Source organism: Crotalus tigris, unplaced genomic scaffold (assembly GCF_016545835.1).
Source record: "Crotalus tigris isolate CLP2741 ecotype Arizona unplaced genomic scaffold, ASM1654583v1 scf7180000024302.2721777, whole genome shotgun sequence".
Lineage (NCBI taxonomy): Eukaryota > Metazoa > Chordata > Lepidosauria > Squamata > Viperidae > Crotalus > Crotalus tigris.
The window spans coordinates 2271171-2285397 of NW_024100474.1; the positions used below are offsets into that span (position 1 = coordinate 2271171).

A 14227-nucleotide genomic window follows, 5' to 3' on the forward strand; every position below is an offset into this window, starting at 1 on the left:
CTGTAGGAACAATTAATAAGAACAAAATCACCCTGCGCTGGCCTTGGATATGGATAAAGGAGAATTACAGAGAGAAGTGGAAAAAATTTATAGACTCAACTCCTGGATTGCTAAGCAGAAGAATTTGCCTAGAGATGTGGTGATTTACTTTACAAAGAAGTCCCTGCGGAATGAGATTATACAAGCCTTTTACAACAAAAGATTTCAGATTGCCACCCAAGATGTCATCATTCTAAAGGAAATCCCATCCAAAATTTTAAGAAGTAGAAAAGACTTTGCTTTCTTAACCAATGAGCTTAAAGCTAGATCGATGCCATTTAGATGGGAAATTCCGATGGGTATTGTTTTGAGCCATGCTGGGACACGCTACAGATTGAACACAGTTGATAAAGCTAGAGATTTTTATACTTCGGTCCTGGGTGCAGGCTCAACTTCATCTGGTCGGAAATCTTTGAGTGGTAAGGAAGCTGAGCAGCAATCTGAGGCATTAGATTTGGTTTCCGCAGGGATGATAGAAGCGGCAAAGCAACGCCAGACGGAGGCTAAAGAGCAGAGGATGACTCGTGCAGCCTATAAGCGTAAAGAGAAGGAGCAACGTAAAAAAGAGCCCAAAGAGAGTTCTCCTGGAAGTGCTTCACCGCCGGTGGGAGGAGCAAGACCCAAGAGTTATGCAACACACGCAGCTCTGTCAGATTTTGATGGTGTCTTCTCCAGGCTGCGTGCCAAGGGAGATGGCAAAGTTTTTGACCTGGAATGTTAATGGATTGAATTCTCCTCAGAAACGGAAAAAAATCTTTTATTATTTGAAGCAACATACCAATGATGTTATTTGTCTACAGGAAACTCATATTTTACTTAAAGACCAGAAATATTTAGTTAATGCTCGTTTGGGATCTCATTTTATATCTCCTGCTCCTGGGAAGAAAGGGGGAGTTGTTATATATGTTAAACAAAACCTACCAGCTTGTCTGGTAGAATCAGATCCCCAGGGGAGATATGTGATGATTGAACTTGGTATATATGGTAAGAAAGTACTTATAGTTGGACTTTACGCTCCAAATCAACAACAGGAACAATTTTATAAACAGTTACATCAAAAAATAACTTTGCTTGATTATAGATCAGTGGTATTAATGGGTGATTGGAATGGTGTCTTAGATACACTAAGGGATAAGAAAGGTTCCTCTCCTTTTCTTAAACAAGCAAGGCTACCTAAAGCCTTTTTTGACATGAAAGAAGACTGGGAATTAAGGGATTATTGGCGGGAACGTAATCAAGAGGAGAGAGACTTTACTTTTTTTTCTGATAGACACCAATCTTTTTCAAGAATTGACTTTTTCTTGATTACCACGGACTTGTATAATAAAGTAAAGAATGTAAAGATTTTTCCTAGATCACTGACGGATCATAGTCCAGTTTGGATGGAGCTGATTCAAGAGAAAGAGGAAAGAAGATCCTGGAGAGTTAATGAAAATTTGTTTAGACAAGAAAAGAATGTTCAAAAACTAAAGGAGTGTTTAAAGGACTATTTTGCTTTGAATATGTATAAGGGGACTTCAATGTCAATGGTATGGGATGCAGGTAAAGCATTTATGCGCGGTGTTTTGATAAAAATGAATAATTTTTATAAGCGAAATCAGATTCAGAAACGTAGAGAACTTGAAGATGAAATTAAATTAAAAGAAAGGGCTTTGATTTTAAATCCTTCTGATGAGAGTATTAAAGAATCTGTAAAGTTATTAAGGTCACAATTTAATATGTTGATAGCAGACCAAGCTGCAACCAACTTATTATTTATGAAACAAAATACATTTTGTAATGCCAATAAGCCTGGGAGATGGTTGGCTTATCAATTAAGAAAGAAACAGAGACAAAGAATAATAGAGAAAATAAACTATAAGGGTAAATTAGTTTCTCAGAAGGAATTGATTAAAAAATCTTTTTTGGATTATTATCAAAACCTATATAAATCTACTAATATACAAATGCTAGATATAAATAAATATTTAGCTGAGGCAAGTTTTCCTAAACTGACTGAGGATCAGAAATATGAAATTAATGGTTTAATTACTAAGGAGGAAATTACCTCAGCAATTCAACAATTGAAATTAGGGAAAGCACCGGGTACGGATGGGTTAACAGCTGTTTATTACAAAGTTCTAATAGAGGAGATGATCCAACCATTACATGATCTTTTTAATGGTATTTTACAGGGTTTAGAGATTCCTCCTTCATGGCGTAGTGCTTTTATATCATTGATTCCAAAGGAGGATCAAGATCTTACCCTACCAAAAAATTACAGGCCTATATCTCTTTTAAATGTGGATTATAAGATATTTGTAAAAATTTTGGTAAATAGGCTTATGAGGGTGGTGCATCATCTTGTGCATAAAGATCAATCAGGATTTATAACAGGAAGGTATATGAAAAATAATGTCAGACAAATTATTAATTTACTAGAATATTTAGACAAGAACAACCAAGTTCCTGCAGGGCTCATATTTTTAGATGCTGAAAAAGCATTTGATCAATTGAATTGGCATTTTATGTTAAGAGTAATGGAAGAAATGAATTTTGGTGAAAAGATATTACAAGCCCTTACGGTAATATATCAAAAACAAACGGCACAACTTATTGTTAATGGAGGTTTGTCGGAGGTTTTTACAATAGAGAAAGGTACTAGACAGGGGTGTCCTTTATCGCCATTGTTGTTTGTTTTAACATTGGAAATATTATTGATCAAAATTCGAGAGTCTCAGGAAATTAAAGGAATATATGTTAATAAAAAAGAATATAAGTTGAGAGCTTTTGCGGATGACTTGGTTGTTACTTTGTCGCAACCTGATTATTCTGTAGTAAACTTATTACAGTTGATTCATCATTATGGTTTGGTCTCGGGTTTTAAGATTAACGTAAATAAGACTAAAATTTTACCTAAAAATATGTCGAGTCAGGAGAAGCAGATTTTGGTCAACTTGACGGGTTTTGAGATTGTTAATAAGGTAAAATATTTGGGGGTGATGCTGTCTGTTTCTAATGCAAAATTATTTAAAAATAATTATGAAAGGTTGTGGGTCAGGGTACAGAAGGACTTGAAGAATTGGGAAAAGTTGCAATTATCCCTCATGGGAAGAATTGCAGTGATAAAAATGAATATTCTACCCAAGTTTCTTTTTTTGTTTCAAATGTTACCAATTTTGAAAAATGAGATTAATTTAAATGAGTGGCAGAAGGGTCTCAACAAATTTATTTGGGCAGGGAAAAAACCAAGGGTTAAGTTTAAAATTATGCAAGACTTCCGTGAGAGGGGTGGACTTAAGGTACCAAATTTGAAATTATATTATGATGCGGTGGTTTTAACATTAATTAGTGATTGGGTAAATTTGACAAATTCTGAGATACTTTACTTAGAGGGATGGGATTTACTTTATGGGTGGCATGCCTATTTAATATTTAATAAAAAAATAGATTGGGCTTTTAAATCTCATATTTTAAGAATTTCTTTACTTAGGATTTGGAGAAAATATTATAAAAGTGATTTTAAAGTACCATTATGGGCTATACCTTGGCATGCGATAGAAGGAATAAAAAGAGGGGTTAAAATGGATATGGTGTCTTATAGACAGTTACTTAAATGGGATGGACAAAACTGGCAATTAAAATCACGGGAAGAGTTAGCACAAGAAAATTTTACTTATTCTTGGTTCCAATATAGGCAACTATTAGATAGATGGAAGATGGATTGTAAGGTGGGTTTTCTTAGAGAAGATGAAAATCTTATTAAGCAACTGAAGGATCAAAGACAAACCCACATTAAGAGAATTTATGGGGTTTTAGTTGAATTGGACTCAGAAACGGAACTAATTAAAGATTGTATGATTAGATGGGCGCAGAATTTTGGTGAGCCAGTTTCATTGGACACCTGGGAAACTATTTGGGTGAGAAATGTCAAATTTACTCAAGCACAGAACTTAAGGGAGAATTTTTATAAAATGTTTTATAGATGGCACCTTGATCCACAAAAAATGTCTTATATGTATCCTGACGTGCAACCCAAATGTTGGAGATGTGGTTATAAGGAGGCTTCCTTATTATCATATTTGGTGGTCATGCAGAGAGATAAAAGCATTTTGGATTAAAATATGGTGGAATATCCAGAGAATTTTTAGAAGGAGGGTAAAATTTACTCCGCAATTATTTTTGTTAGGTATTGTTACAGATTGTGATACAAAGGAGGTTGTATTGATGTTAAACTTGATCACAGCCGCTAGGCTGTTAGTAGGACAATACTGGAAGAAGGAATCTTTGCCTACATTGCAGGAATGGTTTCTTAAAGTAGCTTATCTGGCAGAAATGGCAAAGATTTCGGCTTTCTTAAAGCAACAAACGCAAGAGAAGTTTTTTGCTGTTTGGGATAAATGGATAAAATTTATACAATTTAGATTGGGTATACAAAAATATTATATAGTTTTTTCATAAGTTTTATTTTCATATATATTATAGATAATTTTTTATATATATAAATATAAAGTTTTTAATTTAATTTTTATTTTTATTTTTTAAGCCTATATTCTGCTCTGGGAAGCTCAGGGGGGGGGAAGGGAGGTTTTTTTTTTTTTTTTTGGGAGGGCTGGGGGATGGGGTTTTTTTTTTTTATTTAATATATGTATTGTTTAGTTTTATTTTTCTGTATATGTTGCCTCTTGTTTTGTATTATTTTTCCTTTTTTGTAAAATTTATAAAACTTTCAATAAAAAAAAAAAAAAAAAAAAAAAAGAACAAAATCACCCTCTGAATTTCCTTAACCATCTTCCCAGTCAAGCAGCATTCACTGTCTACCCTGTTATTCAATGTGGTTTAAGAAAAAACTAATCCATAGATATCCTAACATAAATTCAGTATATTAATGTAGAAAAAAGTAACCAACATCCTTCAGAAGATTTTGATTATAAATCCCACAATGCTTTCCTTCTGGGAACACGGGCTAGGGTTCATGAGATTTGATGGTCAAAATATCTCAAACATATCAATATACCAAGAGCTATGAATTCTTTGCCATTAGATAAGGCCGTGAGACTTATTATACAACCCTGGAAAGATAAATATAAATTTGCTTGTAGTAGTGTTTTGTTGATAGGTGGCTCTGCCTACGTTTTAGAAGTACTTAAAAAACAAAAGGATCAATGAGAGAATTTCCAAACACTTTTGTTCCATAATTCTATCAAGAACAGGTAGTTCTTGACTTATGACCACAACTGGGATCAGAATTTCAGTTGTTGAGCAACACGATTACTATGCGAGACATCATCTGAATGCCCACATAACTACTTTGTTCAACAACTGCAATCCTGCCACTCCTGGTGTGGTTGTTCAACAATCACACAGGTTGTTATGTGATGAGGTTCCAGGTAAGGAGTACGGGGTGCCTTGGGGGGAGGGTGTTGAAAACTCTGGGAGACTCTGCTCAGGAGTTGAAAATCCTCACTGCTGAAATTCAAGCCCTTGAGTGGAGAGATACTCTCACACAACCTGCACAGGGGCTGGTTCACCCTTGGAAGTCCATGAATGGAAGGCAACTCCTTTGGCGGGGGTGCAAGAATGGAGCTGAAATCTTCAGGATTTCAGCTTGGTTTCTGCATTCTGCCAAAGGAGTTCAGCTCCCCTTGGGAGGCAGCTCTTTCAGCCAGCCCGCAGAGATAAGAGGAAGTCCTCTCAGCAGGCAACTGCAGCTTGTAACTTTCCTGCCACCTTCCCCACTGACTTTCTGGGGATGCCAGTAGAGAAAATTGCAAATGGTCCTCATGATTGTGGGATGCAAAGTGAGAACAGGTTGCCAAGCACTTACATCATGATCACGTGACCATGGCTGGAAGTGCTTCATGGACTGTAAAGCATCCTTTCCGAGGCCATCGTAATTATGGACCATTGTTAAACAAGCGATCATAAGTCAAGAACTATCTGAAATTTCTTCTAGCGGTCAACTGAAACCTACACTGTCTGCAAATAACAGAGAAAAACTATTAACCCAAGATGAATTTGACTCTGAATTTAATGATTCACCCTACTCCTGGACAATTTGACAAAAAACGCTCATATGACTCTAAGATAGCAATTCTCTTAATCAAAAGACCAATTACATTTTCCTTAGTCTTTATTTTAGGGAAATAAAAAATTTGCCCTGTTTGTTTAGCTGAGATGGGCAGTGTAGAAATTTGATAAACAGTTGTTCATGTACATGAACCATGCAGTCATGACTATTGTGCAGCTATCCTTCTCAAGCCAAACATATCTAATTCCTCCAGGCCAAATATAGCTGGCCCTGTCCTCATAGGGCCTCCAACCGTAATTTATATTCTTGGTGAAGCATGACACTGAGAACTCAACACAATACATTAGATGATTCAAATTAAAAGACAACACTTCATGTAATATAGAAACTATGGTTCAGTTAGGAAATGCTTAGGACATTGTTAATTTTCTGAGATGCACATCGGGTTCAATCTGATCCTAATCAGTTGTACGTACTTGAAAAGGAAGTCTCCAACACGTTCATTAGAGTACCAATCAGGAAGGTTCAATTTTACTCTGAAGCGCTGCCCCAAGAAGATCAGCACTTGCTTCTGTGTCACACAGCCATCTTCTGTGACCAGCCTCAGCATTTGAGAGACACAGTTCTTATAAAAAGTATCATTTTCCTTCCCTTTAATCAGTTCTTGGAAAATCTGAAAGTCTGAGAAATCAACCAATGCCTGGAGCAGAAAAATAAAAAGTTGGAATTTTTAGATGTTTTGGGGCTTGATTAATAAAGAATTCATAAAATCATTTACTGAAGTTATTATATTCATATTCTTAATCAATAGTATTCTATATAGTATTATATAATTATATAATTTGATAACAGTAGCTTCATAATGATTTGGAGAAGGCAAAAACATTCCAAAAATAGAACCCCATCTCTGCAGACAGTAATATCTAAAAATAGTTTCTCTGCCACTGAACTGTCTTTGAGATACACATGTTGTATTAACATGGTCAATCAATTCAGGATTTGATTTCTACAACTGAACCAAGTCACAATTACTGTGTGTAAATAACCATTTACACCAGCTACGTTCACTACAATAGGGCCCTATGGTGCCTCCTAAGAAAAGAAGACTGCCTGTTCTTTATTGTTTCATGTTGCTGCTGAGCTGAATGGAACTAATTCTTATTATGGTTTTGCAAGCAAGGTTATTGTCCCACATCTTATACTTCTGAAATCATACCTCCTTGAGAACAAAATATAATGACATACCTTAAGGAGAAACCCCAGCGGGATAAAGAATAGCTCCCTCTGATAGATGAAGTTCACCATCACTGAGCCACTATCAAGATAGTGTAAGGTCATGTTAACAGCTGTATGTTCATCTCTAACACAGTGCACTGAGACCCCTAAACACCATCAAAACAAACACATCTTAATATTACTGTTTCATATTACTATCAAAGTTGCCTTATTCAGGTAACCTATGCCCTACAAATGTACAGTACTAGAGGTATGCTTCCCAGAATTCCTAGCCAGCCTTGTGCCATTCGACAGCAGGCATACATGGCCTTTCTTTTGCTGAATGCAACAAGTTGCTACGCAGAAGTACAGGTAGTCTTCATGTTACAATGGTAACTGGGAGCAGAAGTTCCTCCACTAAGCAATGTGGTTATAAAGAGCACCATGACATGATCACATCACTTTGTGACAGTAATTCTGCCAGTCCCTGTTGCCATTGTTTTAAGTGAGAACTGTGGGTTCTTAAGCAAGAGCTGCATGTAACAACAACAACAACAATAATATTGGAAGGGACCTTAAAGGTCATCTAGTCCAACCCCCTGCCCAGGCAGGAAACCCTGTATGTGACTAGTATGTGGGAAGAGATGATGAAACTGGATCCCAGATAAGCTGGTCAGTTACTGGCAGGCAATACAGAGAGTGGGCTGATGCTTCAGGCTAACACCACAGATTATAAAATCCCCATGCTGCCCAGGGGCTCACTGGGAAAAGAAACAGCAGGAGCAGGAACATTTTGCTTTTGCTTGTGGGAAGTTGTTTGTGAAAATTGCAAATGGAAACCATGTAATGCCAAGAAATCTTTGAGGGCCCCTCATTTAGCATTGTTGTAACTTTGAATGGTTGCTAAATGAGTGGTTGTACGTAAGGACTACGTAAGGCAAACACAACTGGTGTGAGATTGAATATAAAGAGCATGTTAGAATTTTCAATCGAAAGGATCAATCTCCAACAAGGAATGAGGACTGAATGAGTAATGAATATGGTGAAAAGCACATTTAATTAAATTAAGATTATCATGTAATGTTAAACACAGTTTAATATGATTTTCTCCCATTTATTGTCCTTCTGTCTCACAATGGCCTAGGTCAAGAATACTCTAAGTCACAATATAATTTGTTCACCTTGGAGTTGTTTAAATCTTTAAAACTATATAAACTATATAAATACTACGCAATCACAATGCATATTTATCAGACTTTCTCACAGTTCAGATTAAAAAATGTCCTAAAGAAAATATTAAAGACCATATTAGATCAGAAACAAAATTGTAGAATACAGCATATCTAAAATATCTAGTTTCTACTGAGAGAAATAGTAAAACGATGCGAACAAAGACAATATGTAAGTAAAAAGTTACCATATTGTGTGTAGCCCGGGCCTCTAGATTTCCATTTTGGTTTTATAATTGCAAGAGGAAAGTTGCGCCGAGGCATAATCATCATTCTTATCACCTTTTCTATTCCATTAATTATGAAATAACCACCCATTTCCTGCCCAAAGTGTAAGAAATGATAATTAATCATAAACCAAGCTGTTAGGCAAAAAAGAATCAAATATTTCAGCTGATGAACCTAGAGTTTTGAGTGAAGTACAAAATTGGGGGGAAATGAAATTTTTGAAACTTTTATTTTTCACAAGCCCTATCTTTTTAAATATACTCAAGACTAAGTACAGAAAAGCAGGCAATCTAAATTATTATCTATTGCAATATTTGCTTAAGTTCCTGTGGGGTTTTTTTTTGTATTTTCAAAGTGTTGAATTATTACCATTAGATTTTACATTTTAAAAACTGATACAACTCTTCAAGAAATCCATCATCATCAAATACTAATTATATATATTTAAGAAAAAATAAATGTTTATTTCCCCAAAGGGGAAAAAAATCTCAAAGAAGTACTTCTAAAATGGATGTTTAAAAACCACTGAAATAACAAGATATATTTTGCTTTACAAACAAACCAGCCAAATTAAATAATACCTCTTCTTCTTCATGATGTTGGATAAGCGCTTTGGGAGAAAGGCTATGAAGATGACAGAATTTAGATTTCACCATAATTGGAATATTCCCAAGGGTCTGTTTAATAATTCCTTTAGGAATTCCATTCACTGACCAGCTGATATCAGCCTATACAGGAGGGGAAAAAAAGTAATTTTAAGGGGGGGGGGGAAATGAACAAAATAACTTTGAAGGAGTACTGGGATCTCTATTCAAAGAAAAAAAAAACTCTTGTAACAAAAAATGTCTAAAGAATATTTATCTATACTATGTATAAAACTTTTAAATGTTACACACACAAATGCACACCCCAATTTATTTATAAAATTTATTAGCCGCTCATCTTACCACAGGGTACTTATGCTTATTATTAACACACCAGTTATTGGAATATTGTTCAGAAATCTGGCTAAAGAATTAGAAGTGCAGATGGAAAGTCTGTGAATATAGATAGGATCTTAAATGATTAGGTTCCATAGTATAAAACTTTACACCTTATCTATCAGAGAGAAGGTATATACAAATTATATACTTAGAATCAAAATGCTTTCACTTTATGTTATTGGACATAAAGCCTTTAAACAGCCTTATATGTTAAATACACCAGGTGTAGAACCATTCTTTTTCTACTAGAACAGGGGTGTCAAACTGCCGGCCCATGGGCTGGTTTCATCATACCGAAGCTGTGCCCACCCCATTGCCGGCAATGCAGAGTCATGATACATCGCAACATGTCACGTGACGTGGCGAGTTTGACACCTGTCCACTAGAAACTAGTGTCACCCATTTAAATTACCAATCATAATTACATCTTGCAATCACAAGTAGTTCCTGAACCTGCCATTACCTCACTTAATTGGATGACCTCAGATTCCAGTATTTCCAAAAAGGGAAAAACATTATAATTGAACTTTCTATGTTTGTTCAATGCTTTAAACAAAGTTCTAAAACACTTGGAAGTATTATTTTATTCTTCTACTTACAGTCAGTTTCCCACGGTAGGTACTTCTACGTGCTCGACATTCTGCTGGATAAACTTTCAGCTCTTTACATATACTCCCTTTTGGTACCATGGGAGGGCTGATTGTGGCCCCTGAAAAGGCCAAAGTAATTCGATCATTCTTAAAAACAAACTCCAAAGGAGGAATATCCTAAAAAAAGAGCAGAGTTTATCTTAAGTCAATTAGAACTGGAAAGGATCTTAAAAAAATCTATCCTGGACAGGAGAGATATTTTTGTGGCTATCAAACAACATTGTTTTCAGTGCACTGGTGCTTTTCACTTTTTAAATTGTCAACTAGCAGCAGCCATTCTGTCAGGCAACAAAGCAGAGAAACTACCCATTTTTGGTCTTTCCCGATTTGTAATCTTGTGTCTAACAGGCCAGGTACAGGTGAGCTTATTATATTAAGAGCTGGTGGTGATACTTTCTTTTCTTTCCTTCTTCCCTCATTATCCTTTTCTTTGTCTCAAGTCTTTTAAATTATGAGAATTTGGAAGCCAAAGTGAGAGCCTTTTTCAGCTGAAGAGTGGGATTAAAAAACAAAAGAAATGGTGAAAATTTCATTTGTGTGACATCTACCATACACTACTATAAACCTGATAAATATGTTCTTAGAGGAGAAACATCTCTATGCTGGAGCTAACCAATATAATAGCCAAAAATTAGAGGAAAAAACATAAGACAAGAATAGAGTCTTATAAATAGAGAAATGCGAATTTACAAAAACACAAGAAAGTGTGAATTTACAAAAAAAAACACCTTTCCTCATTTTTTTCATACTGTACCTCCTTTTCCAACCTTAAGAACAAAATGCAATAGAACATGCTGGGGGCTGTTAAACTCTAGCATGGCACTTTTCTAGAAACGATATAAATTGTACCAAAAATTCCTTTCCCTCCATTTTTGATTTACAACCAGCCTGTTAAAAGAGATCTGATAAATACAATGAAACATACTGCAACGCATACAGTGCCTTTTTTTTTTTATTTGTTGAGGAGGAAATCTCCAAAAGGAGCGGGGTACCCTCCTCTACAATGAAAAGCTTCACTTTTATATTATTTTTCCATCCCGGTTCTTTTTCGATTCCCCCAACCCTTAATCCGCTCCCCACCTCGCAGCAATGTGTTTTTTTTTTTTAATCTTTCTTTCCAACTTCCTTACCTGCACGGCACGGCTCAGTCCTTCGCTTATAGCATAATTGAACGACTCAATATGAGCCCGTGCAATATCCTGAAGGGCAGGCCGCTGTTGCTCTCTGGGCAGGCCGTAGTCCGGCGCCGTAAGATGCTTAAGGCTGGGACCGCTGGGCAAACTCCTCCATTTACCCGCAGCATCCATACTTTTTCACGTGCGAACAAACATGTGAATTTTCCCCTTACCGGAAGACAGGCATAGGCATCTTTACCTTCCTTCCCTCCTTTGCCCCAAAGCTTGCTGGGACTTGTAGTTAGTAGGGTCCAAGCAAGCGAGAAGAGCCTTCTGCTCCCAGGGTGCAATGCGCTCACCCTTTCTTTCTCCCTAAGACGGGAAATGATTCGTAAGACTCCGTCTTTGCTGCCGCAGAATTGGATTTGGTGCCAGATTCTTTACTTTTAGTTGAACGTCTAATGCAAAGTATAAAAAACTATGGGGATGCTAAATTTTCAGAAAATCAGCTTCTATGGTGCAGAAAATACAATTTAGCAAGGGGGTGGGAAATCAGCAGTCAAATCTTTATACTTAATTTGCATTGGCGCAACTTTTCAAATAATAGAGGTGGAGGGTACTCACATATACAGTAGTATATTAAATTACGACGTGAATTAGTAATATAACGAAGGACACTTTTCTGACAGCTGAACGTTAATACTTTAAATTTGTAATGGCACAATATGAAGGGAAAGGGAAGAGGTTTTCTTCTGTTTTTTTAACTGTAAAATGCATATTTTAGGCCAACCTGACTATGTTTCCTGCTTGGAGTAGCAGAAAATGGTGCTTCTGTTTTGACAGCATCACTGGAGAGCACCCAGGTAGCACCAAAAAAAAAAAAAAAAAAAGCTTTTACCACTATAGGGAAACCTGATTTGTCTTCAGGGCAAAATAAAAACTGGTCCAATATTTTACTAAAAAAAATGTAGTGGAAAAAAACATGCATTTCAAAATTTAAGAAAGTCATAGGACACCTAGTCAGGTATAGAATAAAGTAATTAAATGGGATGTGGCTGCAAAGAAAACTTGCAGAATTGGTAAGATAGAAAGGCATTGGATGGTGGTAGTTGTAGCTATATTTTCTTTTTCTTGCCTCATATGTTCAGTTTTTTTGTCTTACTCCTTTTCTGTGTCTACATAATGTTTCTTACCCTGAAAGGGAACAGTATGATGGGTATAAATGTAGAAAAGAAAAAGTACAAACACAAAACTCACAAAAAACGGCAATGTAAATATATATATACATTGCTTACTGGTGTACACCGCTTAGAGAGTGCTTGCACTTAAAGCGGTATATAAGTCTCATAAATAAATAAATAAATAAACACGAAACAGTCCAGACACAAAGCTATAATTTATCTACTACTGTGATTTACATGTTAAAAGCTACAAAACAGAATACAAGAACCTGGCAATCCGTAAAATTGGGTAGGGTCATTGGTATGGTGAACCCAGCCACCTGTTTACTGGGTTCATGGCCCTCATAGTGAGTGAAGGCTGCTTGGGAAATGATATGTACAGTAGCTGAATTCATGCATTGTGTCAATCCCCATAGGGAAGGGATGCCTTGAAGGGAGCTATATAGTACCCCTCTTCCTCAAGAAATCATTGAAAGTTCAACAGTTCTAGACAATTTTCATCAATTTTTCAAACTTCTGATTCTAGGACTTTCTACACTCTTTTCAATTAATAATAATACTTTATTAAATGTGCAGGTAAATGATGTCTGATTCCCAGTAATTCTTAGTTAGGTCTCAGATTGAGGCATATTATGGAGATAGCATTGTTTGTGCTTGTTAATAACTTCTGATGGAGCCAGGATGAGGGAAATACAACCATCCTGGTTTTTCTTGATCTCTCAAAGGCTTTTAATACCATGAACATACTATCTTTCTTGATCTCCAAGTAGTAGACTTGTGGGTGAGGGCACTCTCCTGCAGTGTTTAGTCTGATGTCCCCGATGTGTGGGCTTCTGCTCTTGCCTCTCTCTAGGTCAGTGATGGCGAACCTTTTAGTGACCGAGTGCCCAAACTGCAACCCAAAACCCACTTATGTATTGTCAGGTGCCAGATGGGTGTGGCCCTTGAAATTGACTGATTTATTGAATCTTTTTTTTTTTGCACACGGCGGCAGAGGCCTAAAGCGAAAAGGTTTTATAAAACCCAGCTGAAGGCCTACGACTGGGGCGATGGCGCTCGTGCCCACAGAGAGGGCTCTGAGTGCCGCCTCTGACACCCGTGCCATAGGTTCGCCACCACTGCTCTAGGTAAAGCGCTATGTCTGCAATCTGTCAATTCAGAGTAGGTGTAAAGCAGTATAGAGGTAGCCATGAAAAAGCCTTTATCTAAACACTAGCGTAGTTCTGAAATGGAGAAAGAAACCAGACAGAAATTCAAGATTGTGCAAATTGATTCTTTTTGATATACGAGGGAGAGAGAGTCAGGGGACTTTGTTATTATAGCCTTTAATGATAGAACCATTTAAAAAGTATTTACAAACATCGCTGTGCTCCCTACTTCCCATATCTTGGGGTTTGAATGGGCAATAAGTCTCCTACTGGATTATGTACAGTATATTGAGATGGTTGATATTCTTTTATAGACATTCATTTTTACCCTTTGTTATATGGGTTTTGTATGTTTTTATTATTGTAAATCACCCATGATTGCCATGGAGTTGGGTGCCTGATAAACCTCATATAAATATTTATAAAGTT

At 36.4% G+C, this 14227-nt stretch overlaps 1 protein-coding gene across 1 annotated transcript in view; it reads right to left on the minus strand.

The window, feature by feature from the left end:
• Positions 1-11732, minus strand: part of POLR1B (RNA polymerase I subunit B) — a 28148-nt gene extending 16416 nt beyond the window's left edge. The window contains exons 1-6 of the mRNA XM_039324519.1: positions 11485-11732; positions 10304-10471; positions 9303-9449; positions 8682-8814; positions 7295-7431; positions 6526-6749 (exon numbers count right to left, since the gene is read on the minus strand). Coding sequence (XP_039180453.1) covers positions 6526-6749; positions 7295-7431; positions 8682-8814; positions 9303-9449; positions 10304-10471; positions 11485-11661 — 986 coding nt within the window. The 5' untranslated portion in view covers positions 11662-11732. The remainder of the gene's footprint in view (positions 1-6525; positions 6750-7294; positions 7432-8681; positions 8815-9302; positions 9450-10303; positions 10472-11484) is intronic.
• Positions 11733-14227: the final 2495 nt, after the last annotated feature.